This window comes from Lactuca saligna, chromosome 9, assembly GCF_052625555.1.
Source record: "Lactuca saligna cultivar CGN05327 chromosome 9, ASM5262555v1, whole genome shotgun sequence".
Lineage (NCBI taxonomy): Eukaryota > Viridiplantae > Streptophyta > Magnoliopsida > Asterales > Asteraceae > Lactuca > Lactuca saligna.
In genome coordinates this window covers 70,438,395-70,464,963 of record NC_136425.1, presented here as the reverse complement: position 1 = coordinate 70,464,963, position 26,569 = coordinate 70,438,395, and the positions used below count along the sequence as shown (strand labels likewise).

The following is a 26,569-nucleotide window of genomic DNA, read 5'->3' as shown; positions in this document are numbered from 1 at the left end:
TTTTTATCTGACAAGTCCAAATTTGTTGCATATTTAATAATTAAATAAAATCCTATTAATTAGGAAATAAATCTTTGAGTTTTTTAATTATTTAATTGATTAATATAATTAATTCTTTTAAATGTGTAAATGATTAATTTAGATATTAATTAATTTTAATTATTAACGTCAAATACCTAGTATTTTAAAATTGTTTAAAATAAACCTTATACTATACATATGAATAATTCTTATATATATATATATATATATATATATATATATATATATATATATATATATATATATATATATATATATATATATATAAGAATAAGTCAGTCGGATCACTAGTATTTCTCACTCACGAAGCCGAACTATAGGGTGGGGGGGGGGGGGGGGGGGGGTATAACGAAACTACCTATAAAATGGTAGTTTACTAGGTGTCCACTCTCACCCACCGCTTCCTTGTTTGGTGGAGGGTCATTAGTAGAACGAATTTGATAGGACATTAACTTCTTTAATAAATATAATGCTATAAAAGTAACTAAACAATTTTTTTATTATAATATCCCACACTTAGTTACTTTAGGGAAAATGTGAAAAGTAGCTAATCTATAAAATTGCACATTATACTTTATTGTAGATAGTGGAGTGCGTGTGGTTAACCGACACACTAATAGTGACTATAAAGAGTAATAATAGGCATCTCGAAAATTATCATTGATTAATGGAACGCGTGTGGTTAACCGACACATTAATATGAGATGATAAATGATATCGGGAGTGCCAAGCACCTTTGTATGGGTATTCACATCTTGTTTCTGATCCTCGGTATCCCAGTCACAAATAGAAGAGAATAATCTAAGATTAAACATGCCATTGACAGATTCAATGAATCTCAAATGATCTAGGAATTTCATAGTTTGAAATTGGTGAATGCTTTTATCTACCTTCATAAAATCCTAATAAGATTACATCATCCCTATTCTTAGGTGTGAATTGTTATTTTGGATCTTAGACTTAATTGTTTATTATGGTTTAAAATATTAAAGATTATTGTGATCTAACTAAAACTATTCTTTTCTTTATAAATGTCTATTCTTGCTAATTCTTCTGCTCATTCGTCATCTACCTATCACTCGTGTTTCTCCCTACTCTTGATCGTATCAAAGGTGATCTTTGATGGCACCAACTACAATGATTGGGTGCATAATATAAAGATGGCTCTTCCATTTGAGGGAAAAGACTATGTTCTTGAAGAGAAACTTGTTGAGATTGATGAAGCCATTGCTACTCCAAAACAACTAGCCTCCTACAAGTAACGCTACAATGATGCAACAAAAGTTGCTTGCACCATGGTCGCTACAGTGATCACCGAATTGCATAGGTTCTATGAGGATGATTGGCCCTATGAGATGAAAAATGACCTTGTGGAAAAGTACCACAAGAAAGCTCATCAAGAGAAATAGGAGGTGGTCAAAGCACGCATGGCTTAGAAGATGAAGAGGGAGATTCTGTGTGCAACCACGTGCAGATAATGCAAAGTTACGTGGAACACCTTGTTAGGCTCAATGTATAGTCCGACGAGAAGTTAGCCTTTGACATGGTCATGAACTCCTTACCAAGTTGTTATGATCAATTCGTTTTGGCCTATCATTTCAACAACAGAGAAACCAAATTGGCCCAACTTCATAACTTGCTATACATTGCTGAGTCGGAATGAAAGGAAAGAATCAAGCCCCTACTATTCCTTTAGTGCTCCAGTTCTCGCCATTGGGAAAAGAAAATGGAAGAAGAGGAAGAATGCTCCTAAAACTAACTGGAAGGGCAATGCCTAAGTTGGGTTATCTAGTAATGGCCCAAAAGCGAGGCCCAGTGCATACATTCCAACTGTTAGTGACCCCAAAGAGACCACTTGTTACTATTGCAATGACAAGGGCTATTGGAAGAGGAGATGTCCCAAGTACCTGCAAGACATCAATGATGACAATGCGAAGCCAACATCAACATGTATATACACTATTCAATCTAATAACTCACCATCAACTCAGTCTTGGGTACTTAATATAGGATGTTGTTTTCACATTTGTTCTGATTTTCAGGGACTAAGAGAAAGTGAAGAAGTGGAGCATGGAAGGATGAATCTGATCTTGGGCAATAGGTGATCTTCTTCTTTTAGCAATATTAGGACCTATCATCTTATGCTTAGTAGTGATGTTAGTTTATATTTGATTAATTGTTTCTATTTTTCATAAATGACGCGAAACATTATTTCGTTTCATGCATTGTTCAGACAAGGGTTTCGTTACTCTTTTGATGATTTGAATGGTTCAATTTTAGTTTATAAAATGGTGGTTTAGTATTTGAAGCTTTACCTTGTAATGGTATGTATGAAATATTCAATAGTGTTGATAGCTTAAGCAATAGTGTATTTCACATTAATTTGTCTAATGGTTTAGACAAGGCATGCTTGTGACATTGTCATCTTGGGCACATAACAAGAAACACATCGTCCAAATCCAAAAGGATGGAATGTTGGAATCATTTGACCTACGACTAAATGATGAATGTGAATCTTGTCTTTTGTGAAAGATGAAAAAATCACCTTTCATTAGATATTGTGAAATAGGTGAAGGTTTGTTGGACCTCATACACATAGATGTATGTGGACCCTTCAAATCTAGTACAAGATATGATAATCTATTTTATGTAACATTTCAAGATGATTATAGTAGATATGGCTATATTTACTTAATCAAACATAAATCAGAAACGTTTGAAAAGTTCAAAGAGTTTAAACATGAAGTCGAGAATAAATTAAGAAGGAAGATAAAGATGCCCTGATCTGATAGAGGAGGAGAATATCTTAGTATTGAGTTTCATGACTACCTCAAGGAATGTAGAATAGGTTCACAATTGAATCCTCCTAGGACACCACAAATTAATAGTGTGGTTAAGAGACAACCACCCATATCCTAAATCTTGTCCCTACTAAAAAGGTTGACAATACACCTTACAAGTTGTGGACATGGAAGGTTCCCTCGTTAGCCCATATCAAAGTTTGGGGTTGTGAAGCTTTTATTAGAAGAGAAACTCATGAAAAGCTAGAAGCTAGAAGCGAGAAGTGTATTTTCATTGGCTACCTTCAAAATTCTTTTGGATATTTGTTATATAGACCTAGTGAAAACATGGTCTTTGTAGGATAAAGAGGAGTCTTTCGCAAGAGAGAGCTCATATGAAAAGAGGACAATGTGAGCACAATTGAATTTGAAGATATTCAAGATTCAACCAATGAAGGAACCTTAGAAGACACTAGCACTCAAACAGAGGATTAGTTACTTGACGATTCATTACCTCTTTGTCGTTGAAGTAGAGTTAGCATACCACTTGAGTTCTATGGTTTCCATATAACTATAGATGGTGATATGTTTATCAGTGATCATACACTAGTAAATTTGGAAGAACCAACTAATTACAAGGAAGCAATGTCAGGCCCAGAGGCTTTAAAATGGAATGAGGAAATAGACAATGAGATCAAGTCCATGTATGACAACCAAGTTTGCAATTTGGTTAATCAAGAACCTAGTCAAATGACAGTTGGTTGTAAATGGATCTTCAAGAAGAAGACTAACATCAATGGAAATGTGCACAGATTCAAGGCACGACGGGTTGCGAAGGGCTTCACTCAAAGCCCATGGATTAGTTATGATGAGACCTTCTCACCAGTGACTAAGATAAAATCTATTATGATAATGCTTGCCATAGCTTCCTTTCATGATTATGAAATCTAGCAGACGGATGTCAAAACTGCTTTCCTTAATGGGCAGTTGGCTGAGGATGTTTACATGAGTCAGCCATATGGTTTTGTTGATGCGAAGTTTCCTAATAGAGTGTTTAAGCTTGAGAAATTCATTTACAGATTGAAACAAGCATCTCGCATCTTGAATCTTTGCTTCTATGAGAAAGTTAAAGAGTTTGGTTTTTCTAGAATTGTGGATGAGTCATGTGTGTATGTCAAAGCTAGTGGGAGTATAGTAAACTTTCTAGTATTATATGTTGATGACATACTACTTATTGGAAACGATGTTCCAACCTTGCAAGAAGTGAAATCTTGGCTTGGAAAGTGTTTTTGTATGAAGGATCTAGGAGAGGCAGCATATATTCTCGAGATAAGAATTTTAAGAGATAGAAAGAAAAGACTAATTGAACTTAGTCAAAGTAAATACTTGGACAATGTACTAAAATGTTTTAGTATGGAAAATTCCAAGAAGTAGAGATACCTATTCAAAGCAATGCCAAGTTGAGTAAGACTTGAAGCCCACGTACGAATGAGGAGATAGGTGATATGAGTCGATTTTCTTATGCTTTAGTTATAGTATCTATCATGTACGCTATGACATATACTCACCTTGATGTGTCCTTTTCTTTAAACATGGTTAGTCATTATCAAGGAAATCTCGACGGAGCTCATTGGACAATAGTGAAGAACATTCTCAAGTATTTGTGAAGGACAAAGGATAAGATTATGGTCTTTGGAGGAAGTGATACATTGAGAGTGACCGGGTATAGTGACACCAACTTTTAGACAGACAGAGACATCTTTTGTTCTCAATCTGATTGGGTGTTTACATTAAATAATGGAACAGTTACTCGGAACAGTTCCAAGTAAGACACTTTGGCTGATTCTACGTGTGAATCATAGTACATAGTGACAAGTGAAGGATCAAAGGAAGCAGCTTGGTTGGGGAATTTCATCAGAGATATTGGAGTAGTTCGAACCATTCAGGAACCACTGTAACTTTTCTATGATAATGAAGGTGCAATTTCTTTGACTAAAGATCCGAGAGACCATGGCAAGTTAAGACATATCAATAGAAAATACCAGTGTTGCAGAAATCGACCTTGGCGGCTGATTAATCGGCGACTAATCATTTGGCGGCCTTAAACCGATTACAATTAGGGTGATTGGCGGAAATTGGTCAAAATCAGTCAAAGTCGGCCTTGGCGTTCTGGGCGGTCATAGGCTGGAATTTTTAAAAAATTCAAAAAATTTTAATTTTCAAATATTACACAAACATTTTAAAATTTCAAAATTTTAAGCTTTCAAATTTTAAAATACTAAACTAAACTTTTCAAAATTTTAAATTTTTAAAATTTCAATTTTTCAAATACTTAGTTTTTTAGGGAATATTAATTTTTTAAATAATTTTATTAATATTTAAGGGTCCCCGATTAATCTTCGATTAATCCCCGCCTAGTCCGATTAATCACTTATCGCCAATCGACCATCGAGCTACCACCGACTGACTTTGACAACCTTGGAAAATATCATTACATCAGACATAGAATAGAAGAAGGTCACCTTATTGTAAAAAGGGTATCATCTGAAGGGAATCATATAGATCCTTTGATGAAGGCTCTGAGTTGGGTCATGCATAACCAACATGCTAGGAGCATTGGATTGAGAGATGATATTAATTTTAGTAGTTAGATGATTAGTTTTGAAACTTGTAACAAAATAAATGTAATTGATTTTTGGTGCTTAAATAATAGAGATTATTTATAAGCTTGTTTATTGAATTTGTCAATTATTTATTCTTGTGTTTCATTTTGCATGTTTTACTTCTGAATAATTTAATTATTCAAATTCCAAAGTCACTCATACTTTGGGAAGTAAGTAGTGAATTAAAATTGTCATAAATTGGATTGTAGACTGTGTAAAGAGGTTAAACATAGCAATTGTGTTGCTACAACATCCACGAGTACTTGGAAATGGGGATTTAAGTATTGGATAAACCCACGCTTAGAAAATTACTTCATGGATTATATCATGGGTAATTTAGAGATGATAATATCTTATATTCTTAAACGAAGATATATGAGTTGTAATTTACAAGTCGGTTGCGCATTGGTGTTGCGAAAACGCATCAGTAATATTATGTTATAAAATGCAGTATCATGTATGATTTGGTAAGTAAAGGATACAAGCATATAAGTTAAAGTTTATCCATTCCTTTTGCTCTAACGAGAAAAGTGATATCTTTGGGCCCCTCAGGATTTGGTGTAGATTTATAGTGTTGGGCCCAGCTAAGACTCAATTGATGTATTCAACTGAAGTCTTATGTTGTCGTCACAAATCAGGAAATTGCAAAACAAAACTTGGAAAATAAGATTGATTCTAATCCATGTATCATGTACGTACGATATATCGAAGAACGGAGGAGTATTTGATCACTTATCTTAGGACCATTGTCTATTTAGTTCAGAGTCCGGTAGTTGCTATGGAAGCAATCCTTGTTGTCTAATTTAGAAGTTATATTGGTAATTGTAGGTATAGAATTATCCAAGTGGGAAACTGTTGGATTGGGTTCCTAAGCCAATAATTGAATTAATATATACTTTAATTATTAGCAAAGTCCTTTTGGGTTGTGCTCAAACCTAGTAATTTAATAGGATGATTTTTAGAGAGAGATTGATTTATTGATTTATTATATGATTCATAAATAGCAATAACTGAATTTTAAAATAATATATTGATTAGAAATAGTAATATCTAATTAAGAATTAATTAGAATTAATTTTGGAATTAATTGGATTAATTGAATGTGCAAGGGTCTAAGGGTGTTCCATGGCATCCGAATTATTCCTTGTAGATAAACTTGAAGTTGGATAATTACCAATTTGAATTAATATTATTTTATTTAAATTAGGGTTATCTAGGGTTTCCTAATTCAAGTATCGATAGGCCCTATGAGCTATAATTTTTGTCTAATCCTTTTTCTAAGAAGCAAGGCCAAAAATTTGATCTTCCCTCTCTTTTTTCTCCAAATCTCCTAGTTGCCAAGGTTGAGTGTGAACTATCAGTGACATGAGATTTCTGGTGCTCGCTTCTAAAAGCTTTGAAGAAGGTTTTTTTTATATTTGCTTACATTAACATATCAAGAGGTATGTAATCTTCCTTTATGAATTCTGATTTCATTAGGGATATTGTAGTTTGATAATTCATAGTATGTTGCCTTTATGTGAACGACATAGATCCCTTAGGTTGCATGTGCCCTAATACGATTAATTGTTAATAGTTTTTCCGCTTAGAGCATTGTTGCTGTAACCTGTGTTTTTCTATCATCCTCTCCAACTCGACGTACGAGCTTTGAATCTCTAATGTCGATCAATGCCCGCACGGTGCTATGAAAAGGGCTTCAAAGAATGTTGATAGGGAGTTGATTGTCCTCCTCCATGTGGAGCACTACAAATCTGCTGGAAAAACAAACTTGTCAATTTTAACCAAAAGATCTTCTCATATACCTCTCGGGAATGTCACCGTGTTTTTGGCTCGATGAATGGCCATTCGGATTGGTCTTCGCTCCAGGAGATTCAATTTCTTATTGAAAAAATATGGCACTAAATTCACACTAGCTCCCGAATCTGCAAGAGCATGACTTGTGGCAAGATTCCAAAATTGACACGAAAGTATCAAGCTCGTAGGATATCCCATCTTCTTATGGCAACTTGTTAAGGATAGTAGTTGAGTAATTCTTTAGTTCAAGTAAGTTAGCTTTGATCACAAATCTTCTCCTGACCATGACGTGGCTACATATCTCCATGCTGTAGGCTTTAGAATCCTTTAGTTTTTTTTTTTTTTTTTTTTTTTTACTTTAGTTGACTCGATTAAAATTTCCTGCTTCCATCTCGACATTTTACTTCCTTTTAATCCCAACATGTCTTCGCTACTAAAAAACCAATTATAAACATATTAAGCACCTTTTGTCCTAAGATAATTACAATTGTAACTAAAATTTTTAAGATAATGCACAAAATATATAAATAAATATGCAAATATCAAAATACCTCACACTTTACTTTTGTATGATCCCAAGAAAAAGTGATTTTATTATCATTATACCATCACATCAATAACTTAGTTGCCAACATCGCACAAAAGAATCCATTTTGATCTCATCCATTACATCGAGACTGCAATGCATGTATTTTTTTCTAATATTCCTAAGTACTTTCCCAATCCTAAATACTCACAATCCTCATAAACACTTCCAAGTTATTTTAAACAACATTCATTTTATGCATCCCTATGAATATGTCCTTAGAAATCTTGTGTCATATATATATATATATATATATATATATATATATATATATATATATATATATATATATATATATATATATATACACAACTATTTGATAGTTACACTACCAAAAACATCACCCAACATGTCGTGGCCAATTTAAATACTCATAAGTGGTCATAAATATTGTTTTAAAGAAATTTAACTAAATATATTAATATTGCAAACATTATGATTCACTGCCTAAATAAAAAAGAGAAATTGACTTATTATGGTGATTACATTTTTCATTTTGTTCACATTTGAGTAACTTTTCTTATACACATTTAGGTGATAAACTTATTGAAAGTGTTCGCATATAATCAAGATGATCGACGGCAACTTGCTACAACTAGTTATAATAGTCATATGTGAACACTTACAACAAGATCGTTACCAAGATATGTAAAAAAAGAAGATACCAATTGTGAACAAAATAAAAAAATAATTACCCTGATAAGTCAATTTGACTTATAAAATTTGTAAGTGGTATTTTTTATACGTCTTTTTCACCACTTATGTGACAAAACTGAGTAAGCCCAAACAGTGGGGTAGACATATATAATAGCGGGAATGTAAGGCATTTAAAATAAAACCACTAAAATTGAAAAAAAAAAAAAAAAATCCAGGGTACCAATATAATGAGTGTTGACATCATTTTGTAATAAAATACTTCCATTTCTAGCAAATGAATCTTCAAATTCTAGCAAGGTTCCCTTTGTAATGAAGCCTTCTATACTTAATAAATAATAATAGTAAAAAAATCCACTTTTGGTTATAATTTTCTCAAAACAACTTAGCCAATAGTTTTATTTATTTATGTGGTTATAAGTCATTTATAAGATTGAAGTATTATTTTAGCTACAATTTAGCTAAATAACCATACCATTGCAAATGATATTCACACCTTACCCATAAGTTTTCATAAGAATCATGGCAATCACCTATCATAGTTTACATCATGGTCAAATGTTATAATTTGTCATGGTTTTGTGATTGATATCTACATTTATATTGACACGGTTATTAACCGAGACTACAGTTACATTTATGATCATGTAAATCCATTTCTATGACAAAAGGATCACATAAAGTCTAGTCTATGTGATTAAACATAATGCTGGAATTAGTCACATCAATAAACCATAACAAAAAGGCAATGGTAGAATGTATTAACCACATCATAAAATAATCAAACATGACTATAAGTAATCTTTTTTATCATAGTTTACTACTAATGTGTGTCTAAAAGTTACAATTTCGTATGATAAAGATTAAAAAATGTCACTATAAGTCAGTTATGGTCACACTTATATATTATTATGAGTGTTTAAAAGTAACAAATTGTAATGATAAAGATAAAAAAAAATGTAACTATAACTCTCTTATGACCGTGCTCTTATATTCTAATGTGTCTAAACTAACCAATTGTCATGGGATATGTAAAAAGAATTGACAATAAGTCTCGTATAGTCACACTTTTAGGTTCAAATGTATGTCTAAAAGTAACAAATTATCATGATAAAGATATAAAGTTGTGAGTATAAGAACTTTATGACCATAATTAAAAACTTATGACGCTAAGCATATTATAATAGCCCAATGTGTGGGGGCATCCTCATAGTGTACAAAGACAAGTAAAACAATAGTATGCGTATACAAAAAAAAAAAAAAAAAAAAAAAAAAATTCCAAATAGATTAGACCCCTCTAATATTTTTAGTGCATACATGTACTCTATATTCATATATGCTTGGTATAATTTTATACTACCTTTCTGGCTACTCATAAGTATTATGATTTATGCATACTATATTTCTGGCTCCTCGTATAATTCAACAAATATAATTTGATGACGAATTGACTCCAAAATAAACCAAAAAAAAAATATTTCTTAATTAATTATTTCATCAAATAACTAATAAATTATGAAACTAAAAATTTAACACCAATCTCTATGGTCTAGATGAAAACATCCTTAAGCAAATATTTTAAGTTTAAAATCCAAATTAGTTCAAAATAAAATTTGTGGCGTTTAAATTGTCCAAAAGAGTAAAAGTTTTCAAGTTTAAAGCAAAGAGGTTGTTAACAGTAAATGTATCAAAAACACTTATTCAAGCTCACCACTCAAGTTGTGATCTTTTCAAAATCCAAAGTAATGCCATCTACTTCTTGACTCTATCTTCAACCCGATCATATGTAAAAACAAGTTAGACAATGGATTTGTCTAGTGAGATTACAAGGAGGTAGATTCATTTTGAGTAAGAAGATAACAATCTAGATTACTTGTATCGTCATTTGAAAAACTATTTTTTTTTTTTGGTTTTAAATCATTTCCAAAGGATGTCATGAACCAATTCTTATCAAAACAATTTCAAACATATTAGGTTTTAATTACTCAAAATAAGTTTAACAAGACTATTTGAATAAGTTGAGATTTTATGACCCAAATCAAGTTAGGCAAAACCATTACAAATAAATTGGGATTTAAATACCCCAATCAAGTTTAAAAAAGCATTTTCAAGGAAGTTGAGATTTAATAACCCAGATCAAGTTTAACAAACCAAAGCAAATAAGTTGGGATTTAATGACCCAATCAACTTTCCAAAACAAATAACTACCTTAAACTACCATTTGGTAGTTATTCAATAATCAAAGATCAACTTAGTACATGAATGGGATAAGAAAATAAAACCATTTATTTTATGAACCATTCGGTTATACCGAAACCCAAGTCTTTCTCAAGAAGTCCAATCTCATAAATTTTATGGTTAGGACTTGAGTAAGAAGGAACATATTTCAAACATACAACATATCATTATGAAAGAGCGTATTCTAAATACAACTAATGTTGAGGATGCAAGAACGAGCATATTCCAAACAAACATCTCCCAAGTCACATCATAGGCTAGGTATTCATGAACCATCACACGAATACCACATAAAGGGTACATATCCTACTTGTGCATAGTAAGAATTATCTAAAAAATCGCTTAGTGTCATCATACATCATTTAGCCGATACCATATGGATATAATGAGGGACTAACATGAGAACACATCCTAGAATGTATGTACATGTTAAATTCCCTGGTAAACACACCAATGCTGTTTATGCTTAAACAAATATATTTCACTATTTGATTGCACTAACTGATAACATATAGAACCATGGTTGAATCCTTAGAAACACAACCTAATAGTCATTGCCTCTTTGCGTAAGGCGCATACTAGTAAAAATAGAAAATATACATAAAGGGTTTTTTTTATAATTTAAAACTAAAAATTGTAATGAAATAAGACTAAGAATATTCATTAATAAAAAGCATTTCAGTTCTGTTGGAACTCTTCTAATTGTGCAGTTAATCCAAATATAGTTATTTAATAAGTGTTATATCTAAAATGGTATTGAAAAAAAATTAGTAAGTTATAGCAAGTTCTTTTTTACCAAAATAATTAACCAAAATAAGATTTTTGAGTCAATCCTAACTTTTTACTAAGTTAATCAAATAAGCTCATAATTTAATTAGAAAAGAAACATTATGACCTATGTAAAATTCTTAACAATATTCAATAGTTCTGATAAGTTCGGAAGCGTAAAAATATGTGATTTTCAGTTTATATCATAATTAAAATTCCAACACATAACCAATCTTATACTTGTTACTTATTACTAGCTGACTAAAATAATTATGGACTTTAACAATTGTTTAACTAGAATGACTTAATCCTAATCCATGTAATCACTCTAAAAAGAATTAAAAATCAAACATTTATGATGCACAAAATTGAAACCACTAGATAGAAACACCAATTAAAGAAACCAAATCTAATAATTAGTTACATAAAAAGTATGGGTCTCTATAGAACTGAGAATTAGGGATTTACCTGGACATAGCTAAAAACAATCTCAAAAATGAAAAAATAAAATAAAGTAAATAATAAAATTTTACTACACTAATTGAGGTAGTCAATCCACAATCTTTAGATCTTCATATATCTCCAGAAAAAGGTAGAAATCAGAAAAAAAAAATCGTATAAAAAGGGTTCTCTAAAAGTTTATGCTTCATCTGGAAGTAATGAAGAGTATTTATAGGCAATAGGCGGCATCTGATAAGGATACTGAGAAAACACAGGCTCCGAGCGCATCGTGCACGCCTTAAACGTGCCACTTCTATCATAAAATTACAACCGACTCAAATTAATGAAGTAGGTTGCTATTTTCAACATTTTTCCAAAACACAAGCACCAAACACATCCTATTTTGGGGTGGATAGACCATGTTTGGCTGGAACAGGTTGATGAGCCCTAAAATTTCTTCCTAAATTATAAAATAGCCCCACAACAAAATCATACCTTGGAAACATAACCCATGTTTACGCGTCAGGTGGTGTATGACCATCACAACTTCCAGTCTTTACAAAAATAATTAAATTCTTGTCAAGTTCTATAAGTGGAACACAACCCATGTTTGTTATTTTTTAGTGTTTCGGACTTGGTTTCTTTAGATTTAGCTGCTTCGTTACAACTTTCCACTTCCTTAGCTGTTTTAGCTCAAGTTAAGCTCCAAATAGGCTCCAACCTATGTCCAAAAGCCTCCAAAAATACCGCTGCTCTCCAAAATACATGAAATATACATAAAAATATGAGCAGTTTGAGTATTTTGGTGAAAAAACATATGTTGATCATTATTTACACTAATGCAGACACAAATACATAAAATATGATGCAAGACAATAGTAAAAACTAACATAAATGATGCATAAAATGACAACTGGCAAATGTTCCCAAGCTTAAACTTTACTTGATCTCAAGTAATAAAAAGTCTTGATATTATAAAAAAAGAAAGAACGATGAGGACGACATAAAAAGGAACTTAGAACCAAAAACTGAAATACACAAAAGAAAACTTAAAACCAAAAAACATTAAATTTCAATAACTAAAAACATTTCACTATTTTTTGTTCTCATGATTAGACTTCAGATAAAGGAAGACCCAATAGAATTTTGGACTTGGACACCAATTAGAACACACTAATGAAACTGATAAGATGCGTGTTACACGAAGAAAATGGTCAAACCCATAACTTTTATCCGTAAATCATGTTTTTTCATAAATAAAACGTATTCATAAATTAATGTGATATAATGTGAGTTTAATGGAGATTTTCCCTGCTCATTTACTGATTAGGTGTTTACGTCAGCAATGCAACCGATAAACTGGATAAAAATGGTCAAATCATCATTTTTACTTGTAATTCATGTTTTTTAATAAACAAAATTTAGTTCAGGACTTATTCGTAAATTATGGTAAAATAATGGGAGTTTAATGGAAATTTTCCCAGCTTATTTGCTGACTAGGCGTCTACGTCAGCAATGCAACCGGTAAACTGGAAAAAAATTGTCAAATTGTCATTTTTACCAGTAATTTATGTTTTTTTTCATAAAAAAATTTTAGTTTGGGACTTATTTGTAAAAGACAATAAAATAGTAGGTTTTAATAGAGATTTCATTATAATGAATAAGAAAGAAAATGATAGTTTATTTTCAAACAAAGTAGAACATTGTTGACCGCTAATCACCTATATCATTGTTCGTTAGACCTGCAAAACGTGTGGTGTTATGTCGGGTTCATATCGTGTCATGACATCAAACGGATTGAAAATATGTTAGACCTGGTTCGTTTAATTATCGTGTCGTGTTGTGTCAACCTATTTATTTTCGTGCTAGGTTTCATCTTAAAGTTTAGACCTTATAAATATGTTGTATCATGGTATGTTAAATAATTTTAAAGGATGAAAAGTAGAAGATGAGGAGGCTAAAAGAAAATAAGAAACACCAAAACTTGGAGGTGGAAAAACAAAATTCATAGTATGGAAATAATTAGAGTTTGTATTCATTTTTAATTTTAATTATTGAGTTTGACTCATTATAAGTTTATAGTATATAATATATTTTTAAAAATATAAAATTTATAAACAATTATATATAATTAAACAGGTTATATCTAATTCATATTTGAGTTTAAGTTTTAACACTAACGAAATCCGTTTAATTTTCGCAACAACCGGTTTATTTAAATGTATCGAAAATCTCTATTACCCAAGCCAATTAATTTCATGTTGGTTCTTATCATATCCAGTAGAGTGTTGATGGGTGGTGTCATTTTGCATTATTGAAAAATTTTCTTTTACTAAACGAGGCCCACGTTTTTTTCTCCTTTTTAATCATACAGCTAGACCAAGACTTCATCTTCCATTCTCGAAATTTCAATGGCTTCCTGTTCATCCTCCTGCACTACGGCTTCTCCTACTGCTAATGCTTACAGATATGACGTTTTCCTAAGCTTTAGAGGCGAAGACACTCGTGATTCTTTTACAGATCATCTTTATTACGCATTAAAGCGAGCTGGAATTTATACGTTTAGGGATAACGAAGAAATCAACAGAGGTGAACACCTGAAGCCAGAGATCGAGAGTGCAGTTAAAGAGTCCAGGGCTTCAATAGTTGTATTGTCAAAAAACTATGCAACGTCCACTTGGTGCCTAGACGAGCTTCTGTTGATTCTCACACAAAGAAGGGAGCGCAATCACTTCGTTCTACCAATTTTTTATCACGTTGATCCGTCTGACGTGAGGAATCAAAATGAAACCTTCGAAATCGAAGTCAAAGCCTCTTCAAAGTGGACAAATGATAAAGTCAACCTGTGGAGGAAAGCTCTTAAGGAGGTTGCTGATTTGGCCGGCATGGTTTTGTCTGGGTATGTTTGTTTATCGGTTCTTAATTTAATCTTTACTGATATCCATTTTTAACTGGATAGTACTTTATTCAATTATTGGACTGTAACTGGTGTTAACCTTTGGCAAATTTTGGTCTACATATCGTATTCATGATAGGTCAGTTTTTTTGTGGTTAAATATGTCAATAACTTTGAACTTTTAGGAGATATTTGTTTCATAGAAGTTCGGAGGAGTAGTTGAAAATGTAATTCAATTAGAAATAAATGAAAAAATGTAATCAAGAACAAATAGGCGATGATTTCCTCGTTTTATGTCAAGAAGTGAACAGCTTAATTAATGCTTCTTGATACACCACATACAGGTTTCACTCTTGACTAGAGCTAAGTAAGGTTTGGTTATGAACTCGACTATAAGGGCTTTGATTTAAATAATTTTGTTTAATCTTTATCAATATTTGTTTTATTTTGATTTATTTTTTATTTACAGTTGAATATTTAGTTAAAGTGAAAAAAAATCTTGTATGCCATTGTAAATACTTTAATTGATCATGTTTTATTTGAATTTTGATTTCTTTGTGGAACATTAAGGGGATCAAATTTATACATATATTAGTAGTATGTGACATTAGGAAAGTTAATTATTTAATATCTTCATTCATGTCTATCAAAGAATCTCTGAACATCATCTAACAAACATCATTTTCTTGTGTTGTTCCAGGCCTGAAACAGAGTTTATAAAGGAAATTGTTGGCACCATATACAATAAACTGGATCGTAAAGAAGTCCATCTCCCAATCAATTTAACAGGGATGGCTACTCGATACAAGGATATCCATTCTTGGTTAACCGAATCCAATGCAGAATTTTTAACAATTTATGGCATGGGAGGAAGTGGGAAGACAACATTGGCAAGATACATTGTATACTCAAATAGCCAAAATTTTGAAAGCATTAGTATTATTGAAGACATCGGTAGTAGATCTAAAGAACCACATGATCTACTTCAGATACAAGAAAAACTTTTTGTAGATATTTCCGGAGGAAAGAAGAGAAAAATACCCAGCGTTTGTCAAGGTACATTCAAGATTGAAGAGGCCTTACAAGTGATGAAAGCACTTATTCTTCTAGATGACATAGTTGAACCGAGCCAGTTGGTAGCTTTACTGGGATCTGGGCATATTAACAAACAAAGCAAGATTATAATAACAACTAGAGAAAACAATCTACGTAAATGGTTTGAGTCTAGGTCTTGGAGGTGTCAAGAGTACCAAATGAAATTACTGGATGATGATGAATCATTAGAGCTTTTGAGTCGACATGCCTTCGGATCCAAAACGCTGATGGAAGGTTACGAGGAGCTTGCAGAACAGGTATTGAAGTATTGTGAAGGAAATCCGTTGGCTCTAGAAGTGTTGGGTTCCTCTCTAGCACAGGATAATAGCATCCTATTTTGGAAAAGTACATTGAGTTTACTGGGAAGAGATATTGATGTTGGTATTGAACGTGTACTTATCAGGAGCTACAACTCTTTGCCACATGAATCTAACAAAGAGTTGTTTCTGCATATTGCTTGTTTCTTTGTCGGGAAAGACATAGATTATGTGATGAAGATATTGGAGCATGATTACTCTGCTGTATCAGGGATCAAAATACTAACCAACAGATGCCTTGTGTCTGTTTCTGCGAACAAGAAACTAATGATGCACCCATTGCTTCAAGAGATGGGGAGAAGAATAGTCCATCAAGAATCTCCCAAAGACCCTTCGAAACGTAGTAGAGTCTGGCTTAATAAGGATTCTTATGATCTTCTGAGAAAAGGAAAGGTGAGATGCTTCCTTTGTTGAAGCTTGTTTTTTCTTTAGCATTGTCTTAGTTTATCTTTAATTCTGAAGTTTCTTTTTTTTTTCCTATTTAGGGTTCAAATACAATCGAAGGTCTAGCACTTGACAAGCGAATGTTACAGGAAGAACAACGCTCATTCAAGGTAATACATGATTAAAACCTAATGCCTGTTATTTATATGTAACGAAAACATTGAAGCTCTTTAAGTTGATCCAAAAATTCTTGCATCTTGTTTTTTATACGTCTATGGGTATACTTGAGTCAAGTTGTAGGTTTTAGTAAATAAACCGGTTAATTTGCGTGTGTTGTATTGTATTGTATATATAGAATAGATTACAACAATAAACTCCTATAGTAAAGGAGAGATAAATACATAATACGTAATTGAATAATTTACTATCTAATTATCTAATATCCCCCCTCAAGCGAATGAGTGGTGGACTAAGGCGTAGCATCGCACGAAAGTGCTCAAATTGAGCACGCAGAAGACTCTTAGTGAAGATGTATGCCACCTAAAGCTTGGTTGGTACGATATTTGTGTAAAGTTTTCCCGTAGCAACTAGTTCGCGAACAAAATGGTAATTGAGATCAATATGTTTAGCACGTTTGCGAGCAACTGGGCTTTGAGTCATGAATAAGGCACCTTTGTTGTCACAAAGCAAGGTAGGGCGATTAGGTTGTAGCGCATGAAGTTCCCGTAAACGATGAGTTATCCAAACAATTTCAGCTGTTGTTTTCGCCATGGCCCGATATTCTGACTCACAACTAGATCACGATACGGTTGGTTGTTTCTTGGCACTCCATGAGACTAAGTTGCCACCAAAAAAAAATTGAGTAGCCATAAATAGACCTGCAAGTCTCAAGACAACAAGCCTAATCAACATCTGAATACTCATGAATGTTGTTGCTTTGAGGGCATCTGAAAATAAGGCCAAAAGAGACGGTGCCTTTTACATACCGTAGTATACGTTTCACAGACCGAAAATAAGCATCAGTAGGTGCATGGAGATATGTGCTAACTTGATTCACAGAATATGAGAGATCCAGTCTAGTAATCGTTAAGTATTGGAGAGCTACGACTAGGGATTGATAAAGAGTAAGATTAAGAAAAGGTGTTCCATCAGCTGTAGAAGTCTTATGAGTAGTCAAGGGTGTTGGTACTAGATTTAGAGTCAATTAAATTAATAAGAATATCTTTAGCATATTTTGACTGGTTTAAGAAGAGACTATTATCCGTATAAGTGACCGAGGTACATGATGCATGAATGTCGAGAAAAAATGAATAAGGAAGTGTCAGCACGACTATAGAAAAAACTATTGGCAAGCAAGAAGGTGCTAAGGCATTGAAACCAAGCACGAGGGCCTGTTTTTAGCCATAAAGAGCCTTAGTTAGTTTGCAAACATGATTAGGAAGCTCACGATCAATAATCCTCCATAAAAACTATCTCAGTAAGATGATGATGCAGAAATACGTTTTTGACATCAAACTGATGTAAACACGATGTATTTAAGACAACAAGAGATAGAATAATGCGAATCGTGGAGGCTTTGACAACCGGACTAAAAGTATGAGAGTAATCGAGTCCAGGAATTTGGGTGAAACCTTGAGCAATAAGACGGGCTTTGAAATGTTCAATTGAGCCGTCCGAGTTATACTTGATACGATAGACCCACCTAGAACTGACAATGTTGGAGGGAGAGGGTCAATGCACTAAGGTCCAAGTGTTATTTGCACGTAAGGCCTCAATTTCTTCATGCATGGAGGCCATCCATTGAGGATGTTTAGCAGTAGATTTGTACCCTTTAAGCTGAGGTGTAGCAAGGAAAGCAACATGCAACACATGGTTGGTGAGTGATGTGCAATCGGCTATATGTCGTTTTTTTGAAAATACCAGACTTGGACCGAGTGCACGGATGCGTGGAAGGGATTGGAGATGGTGGATGAATGTCGACGTCATGATGATCTTGATCAGAATGATCATTATTATCAGAAGAATCAGCATTAGAGGAATGATCATGATGATCAGAAGGATCATGTGGTGCATCGGTTGGAGGTTGTTGTGGTTGAACAGCCGATTCCAAGGGAGGCAAACAAAATGAACAAGGCAAGGAATACCATGTAGATTTTAGTAAATCAACCACACGTTAATTTGTGTGGGTTGTAGTGTATATATAGAATAACCTATAATAAAGGAGAGATAAATACATAATACAATTGAATAATTTACTATCTAATTATCTAATACAAGTACCACGATGTAATATATATATATATATATATATATATATATATATATATATATATATATATATATATATATATATATATATATATAGGTGGGTTCAATTGAGAAAATAAAAAAGGTTGAGAATGGGGGAATCATTCTCAGCTACTTATTTAATCTAAGCATAAAAGACACGATGGCAAACTTATAAATATCATAATAACTTTCAATCTCAAATACGTAACTATAGATAATTTGATAACAGTTCGTTCATCATCAAAAAATTTCCTCCAACCTTCAATAACCATACAGATTTCTTCAACTAAACTGGAATTTCTTCACTGTTCATGAAATTGGAATCGGAGTTCTAGACTCGCAGTCACAGTCGACATTAAGGGACTCAGAATCGGTACTCACTGGTTCCCAATCGGATTTTCGGAAATCAAAATCAAAATGAGAAATCGATTAGACATAGGATGTCGCATCTGAAGTCGAAATCGGAAGTATATGATGATTTGGAATTGATAACTTGATGTTTTTAACATTTTTAAAATAGTTAACTTGTTTGCACTCCAACTGTTTGATGAAATGCATAAACTAAATTACCACGTTATATTCACATATGAATATGTTTTGTCACCTGAATCAATATATGATTATTAAAAACACAAAACAAATATGCACGTATGTATGTTATTCATATGTGAATAACATATAAAAATTATATATATTTGTCAAAATACCTTCAAATATTCATAAGTGAATATACCTTTGTAATATTCATATGTGAATATACTGTGTAATATTCATAAGTGAATATATCATCTAATATTCAAAACTGAATATACTATGTAATATTCACATGTGATATACCATGTAATACTATGTAATATGGAGATATGAAATATCATTTAATACTCATAAGTGAATATATCATCTAATATTTACAAGTGAATATATTATGTTAATACTCACATGTGAATGCATCGTCCAATGTTAAAATATGAATATACTATGTTTATTATTTGACATATTCATATATTAATGATACTTAAATTGTAAAAAAAAATCATACTTTTTATTCATAAGTGAATAACAAATGTATTGTAATAAAACTTGATGCATTTTTATTTACTTATGAATAACGATAGATGAAAATATAAAAAAAAAATTATTTTATCTTAAAACTATATCAATATGGATGCCTATTTGTAGAGAATAAAAACTCATGAATTTTGGTATATTTAAAATCATTTTTTTGATAAAAATAGCTTCTAAAAATTTAAAAAAAAAAAACAAAAAAACTATGTTGTTTTTGTATATATTAAGGTAATGATTAGCATAGTTTAAGGAAATATGTTTCGTTGGAAAACACATGTGTATTCCTTTCCCATTTCCGCCGGTACGTTGAGACTTTTACGACAAAAATAAATGATTGGCTGACAATGATTCCCCCATTTTCAACCTTTTTTTTCTCAATTGAACCCTCTCTCTCTCTGTCTCTCTCTTTCTCTCTCTCTCTCTCTCTCTCTCTCTCTCTATATATATATATATATATATATATATATATATATATATATATATATATATATGTCTCATTCCAATTCATTAATAGGAATTGGTTTATAACCCCAACCATTACACAAGCATTGCAAAATGATAATTATCAATAGATACTCAAGGAATTGAATTCTAATAATTATGGAATCTTTGATGAACTTACTTATGCTTAATCACTATCCCTTCTCACTGTAATTTTGTAGGCATCACACCTCAAGACAGATGCACTTCAAAAGATGGATAAACTAAAATTGCTCCAGCTAAATTTTGTGCAACTTACCGGGTCATACGAGAACATTTCGGAAGATTTAAGATGGCTCTGCTGGCTTGGATTCCATTTAACAACCATACCATCCGACTTATTCATGGGAAATTTGGTGGCTATAGACATGAGCTGTAGCAACTTGGAAGTATTCGACCCACCCGTGGTAGGAAATTCAATATCCTCTTTTTGAATTTTAATGGCCTTTTATGCAGAAACTGAGTGCCACATAATTTTTTTTTTTTACTTTCCCAACAGGTTCTTCAATCACTGCAGATTCTAAATCTTAAAGACTCATTCAATTTAATAGAAATCCGCAACATGTCCAGGATTCCTCATCTTGAGACTTTGATTCTTTGGAACTGTCAAAGTCTAGTTCGTGTTTGTGAGACCATAGGAGAACTGACGAGTCTTGCACTACTGAACATGACAGGGTGTAAAAATTTGTGCAAAAGGGAGCATACAAACCTGTTAGTAAGGCTAGTAGCTTCTACTTTTGGTGGAGCAGTTGGAGAACAACCTACATTTTCCTTCCCATATTCTTTACACCAATTATTCCTCAAGGATTGTTATCTTGAGTGTACTGATTCTTTTCCTCTCACTTTCAGCCTTCAACCATCATTGCAGTACTTGAACTTAGGCAATAGTCTATTTGAGTTCCTCCCTTGTTATGATCATCTGAAAAACCTACGGGTCCTTGACTTATCTTTGTGCTCACGACTTAAATGGATTCTGTGTCTTCCAAATACACTTGCAGAATTGTACGTATATGACTGTAAAGCTTTGGAGAGAATAACTTTCGAATCACCTCAATTCACATTACAAGAGTTTGGCTATGAAGGTTGCATTAGTTTGTCTGAAATCGAAGGCTTTATCAAATTAGTTCCTTTAGTCAAGCTTGAAGAAAATGATTTGGGACACATGAAGTGGCTAAAGAAATATCAAAATGTAGAGGTGTGCCTTGTTGGTGATGATGAGCTCACTAAAGGCAGAAGTTCCTGTGTCCAGGTAAACTGTTTTTCTCTCAAACACACACACACACATAAGTACATCATGATTCTACCTACAAACTGAATATATATGACTGAATTCTAGTGTTTACATGGCATAGATATTGTATGAATTCGATATAATGAGCACATCTCTTCCAGACATAAAGGATCCAAACATGAAGCCTAAGTATGTATCAGAATCTCCCTATTTGTCCTTTGAGTTGCCTTCATTTCCCAGGAATAAGAAGCTCAAAGGACTTAATGTAATTTTTAAGTACACAATATCCGATGATTATTGGTCGACATGGTTTTGTAAAATCAGTACAACCAATGGTGTTGATTTGATGTACAACCCCAGAGTCTTTGGCAAACCTGAATTTGGTAATGTTGGTATATGGTTAAGCTATTGGCCAATTGGAAACACATTGGACACTGGAGATACAGTTAGTATGTCTATTGCTGTAATGAGTGGATTGGACGTACATGAATGTGGTGTGAGCCTTGTTTACACTGATGATAAAGAAGCTGAAGAAAACTTGAAAAATAACAAGGGATGGGTAGAAATTCTTGGAGGAGATTTGTCCCGATTTCAACTAAGCACAGGAGCTTACTATCTTTGTCGCCGTGATTTCTTTGAGTTAATGGAGGTTGATAGACAGGCTCCTGATTGGTTTAGAATTTTAGTTGGTGATACCATAGACTCTACAGGTATGTAATGTCCCTTTAGTCAAGCTAGTTCTCAGCATTTTAGTTAAATTTTGATGGGAATCATTAAGTACTAGGCCCAAATAATAATAATCCAATAGTCTTACATGAATCGTTCCTTGCAGGTGCCAAAAAGCACGTTTAGTCCCTATTTTCAAAAATTAATTTAGACCGTCCTGTGTATATTTAAATCTTGTAGTTTTCATCCCTAAAAGACATTTTTGTTATGGTTTTAGTCCGTGCGAAATCTGAAATGGCCATAATACCCTTGTATGTTTATTTTTCAATTAATTTAAGTATTATTTATAATTTTAAAAAAGGAAATGGCCCCACTCCTACCCTCTACCCTAACCTCACCCCACTACCCCACATCTATGAAGCTGGAACGTGAAAACCTTTCCCTCTTTCTCTCTTCTTCTTTCATCTCTGCAGAACCACCGGGAAGGTCATCTTTTTCCGGCGAGGTTGTCTTCCAGAACTATTATCTTCCTCAGACGAGCTTCAAAAAACCCATCCAGATAGATTCAATTTGGTCAACGTGGTTGAATTCTAAGATCTGACTGCAAAAGAAGACTAACAGAGTAACGTAATTTCACCGGTGGTTGATGTGGGGATTCCAAATGTGGTTGAAGTTTCAGCGTTGGTAGAATTTCAGAAGTCGCCACCACTTTGTAAGCTAAAACTACTGCCGTTCTACACCTCGAAAGTCATCATCGATAGCCAACCAATAAGTTGGATCCCAAATCAGACCCCATCGGAGGGACATGTATGAATATCAAAAAGGGATGGAGGCGGCGTAGATGGGTTTGCTAGGAAGATGTCACAGAGACTCAGAGGTCTCAACGTATGCAAGTCGAGACCTTCAAGAACTAAATCTTCAACAACCTATTGAGATCTGCAAATCTGAAATTGTTTTTGAAATTCCCAAAGTTGAACTTGAAATCATTCTTCAACTTAAAAGATGTAATGGTTGAACTTTTTAAGAACCTTTGATGGTGGAGATGTCAAAGTCAAATTAGCTCAAAAGATAAACAATTTGACTTGTTTGTTATTACTAATAGAACACGTCTATACTGAAAAATAAATGATATTTTTTTTAATCTTTATTATATTTGTCTTTGTGGGGTATTTTTTTCCGCCCAAGGCCCCATACACATTTGGACCGGCATGAGATCTGTCGGAGAAGCTTGAGGGGGTTGCTGATTTTGGTTTGGGCGGTTATAGTGGTTGATGCTCAAGATTCAAGAACACACTTAAAATTAATAAAAATAAGGTTAGGTTGAAGGTGGGGGTAATCTGGTGTGGCGGTCCACATATTTTTTAGTTCTTCTATATTGAAAGTAACAAACAAACTAAAAATAAATCAAAAAAGAAATAAAGAAGGGCATTATTGTCATTTCAGATGAAACCTACAAGATTTAAAAATTAATTTTTGAAAATAATGACTAAACGTGTTTTATGCACACAAAGGACGATTCATGTTATTTACTCTAGAATAAAAGAGGGAGGGAGGCTTACGTCCAGATTGTCTAGAAATTTGGTAGTGTAATACTTTTGTATTGGCTCTTAAGCTTTCGGCTTAGAGAGAGGGAGATTCTCGGGGCAATCTTTGAAGATTGTGTTATCGTTTAAATCAATTAGTTCAATTTCATCTTTGTCTTCCGTACAATCTCTTCTTTGTTTCTACTGATTCATTAAACCCTAATTTCTGTTCTTCATCAAACTTATGCTAAAAATAGAGAGAATTCATCTTATGACACATTGTTACAGAGGTACGAGGATGGAGAAAGACAGGTCGACCTAAGCACTTGAATCAATCATTTACGGAGTTGAAAACTGTTAGATGCATCATCCATGGTCCTGAATTGGTACATTTTTTCCCTAATATTTCATTTTTCAACACGAATTGATCATAACAATTCTTACAATGGACTCTCCAATTTTACAAACTCAACGGGTTACCAAATATGTCTATAATTCAAAATCCATTGATATTTCTCTAAAATCCCCATTCCTATGGCATTATACGTACGATGCTTTTAAGGATGATACAAAATATCTTTCTATCAAATATTACAAGCACACGTAAGTGAAAAAATTACTAAACCATTATAATCTAATTTAACATTGTGGTACTTCATGCTGATTTGGTTATGAGTAGTAGTGTGATATTTGGATTTCACTAATCTCGCTCTGTTGTTTATGTAAAAAAAATATTAGGAGGAAATTTACAACATCACAGAGATGTCAAAATCATTTTTTCTAGATAAAACTTTGAAGTTCACATCAAGTATGGTTGGGAAGATGATGAAACTTGCTAGAAGACCTATATCCAGAAATACAAAAATAAAGGTAATTGAATATTATGTTTAGCAGATCAATATATTTTTCTCGTTTGTTATTTCTTTCATTTTTGCTCACATGGCATGACATGTGAATTCGGTTTTTGAGAGAAAATGACATCAACTTTCAGTTTATAACATGTTTTCCCCTTAACTTGATTGTTCTGAATCCCTCGTCTTGATAACATAAACTTCCTATTGTTATTCTTGTAGTTTATTCAGGTAACTGGATGTGCCCTTGCTTGTTATTGGTGCTTCTATCCTCCCGGCTTCAACAATAACCCACAACTCATGCTTCCGCTGATGGTTGTCTTCCATATTTTTATCACCATTCTGTTAATCATGTTCATTATTCTGCGTGTGGACCGGTTATTTGATGAATCCGAGCAATCTTCAGCCACTCAAGAAGAAGACAATGAATCCGATCAATATTCAGCTAGTCAAGAACACGACTAGATTTATTGATGGATCACTAACAAAATTGGGTGATTTAATTTTGTGGTTATATGCAACTCGCAGGTGTGCAACCACAACAAGGTTTATTTCTTGGATTCTCACTCATGTTTTCAGAAATAGCGTACGAAATCTAGCGATCCAAGAATTGGAAAATTCGCCATGGTAGGGGGTATTTGACAGAAAATCACGATTTAGTTCGCATATATTTATGTCGAATAGTTAGGCTCAAAACTCCAAGTTCTAGTCCTTGTCTTTAGGAAGTAATTCCGTTAGTTTTAAGATTTTATGTATTGATTTATTTTTTATTTGTGGTTGGTTTATTGGAATTATTATGGGTCCATGTTCCCGTGTTATTGCTTTGCTTTTATCTCTTTGTCACACCTTTATCAGGATAATAAACCAAATATCTTTGTGCCACTCCTTTATAGAATGGAAAATTCACTTTTCAGCTTAATTACCTTTTTTGTTGTATTTATACTTGACTAATTTTTCTTTTTGCACGTCTAGGTAACCAATTTGTTAGAGGTATTCGCATATGACTGATATGACCGACTATTACAAGTTATAGCTGGCAGCAGTTATATGTGAAAATGTTCATTACGTAGATGTGTACAAAAAAAGAAGTTACCCAAATATGAATAAAACGAAAAGGTAATTACCTTGATAATTCAATTTGTCTTGTTTTTTTATTTTATCTTATAATTTTGATTTGGTATAAAATTTAACCTAAATAGTAAATATTTTTGAAGCCACATTATTTTGATTGGAAAAAAACACATCGTCATTTTTATAGAATTTTATTATTTAAGATATTAAATATAAATATTAAATTTACCATGTACACATGCAAAAATTAAGGATACATGCTGGCATACCAACTCGACAATAAATATGGCAATCACCATCCACATCACACTGAGAGTTGGATAATCGAATCACTTGAGATTTGCATACTTGCAAAACATGTTCTAAATTCATTAGAGAAAAACAAATAACAAGTAGGAATAGAGAATTTTATTAAAGACTAAAAGTACGGATACACAATTTATATACTAGTTTTTAATTTGTAAAGCAAACAATCTAAGCTAGCTAAATGTAACAGACATCGTACCTAATCGAACAGTAATATATAGTAAGAAAGTAGGTTGCCGAACACAAGGGAAACGGGAATGATTAACAGCTAAAAAGTTAACTAATTTAAAAGAAAGTAAATGACGGTTTTATTTATTTATTTATTTATTTTTTCTGGTTTTGCAAGTCCATACTACTTAAAAGCAATTATCACCAAATAGATTAACTAACAAAAAGCAATCAAAATTAAGTTTTAAGACAAGATATTAA

At 32.8% G+C, this 26,569-nt stretch overlaps 1 protein-coding gene across 2 annotated transcripts; it reads left to right on the top strand.

Annotated features, from left to right (window-relative positions):
• The first annotated feature begins 14,319 nt into the window (after window positions 1–14,319).
• On the top strand, window positions 14,320–25,554 carry LOC145015473 (disease resistance protein RPV1-like). Of its 2 annotated transcripts, XM_078973951.1 has the most exons (9): window positions 14,322–14,865; window positions 15,563–16,667; window positions 16,760–16,828; window positions 20,675–20,899; window positions 20,992–21,741; window positions 21,845–22,433; window positions 24,201–24,298; window positions 24,651–24,782; window positions 24,986–25,554. In XM_078973951.1, the coding sequence occupies exons 1-9, from the start codon at window positions 14,378–14,380 to the stop codon at window positions 25,226–25,228; spliced, it is 3,699 nt and encodes a 1,232-aa protein (XP_078830077.1). In that variant the 5' UTR covers window positions 14,322–14,377; the 3' UTR covers window positions 25,229–25,554. The 2 variants fall into 2 exon arrangements, with proteins under 2 accessions (XP_078830078.1, XP_078830077.1); XM_078973952.1 differs by lacking the exons at window positions 24,201–24,298; window positions 24,651–24,782; window positions 24,986–25,554 and adding an exon at window positions 22,863–24,180 and having other exon boundaries at window positions 14,320–14,865.
• The last annotated feature ends 1,015 nt before the right edge of the window (window positions 25,555–26,569 follow it).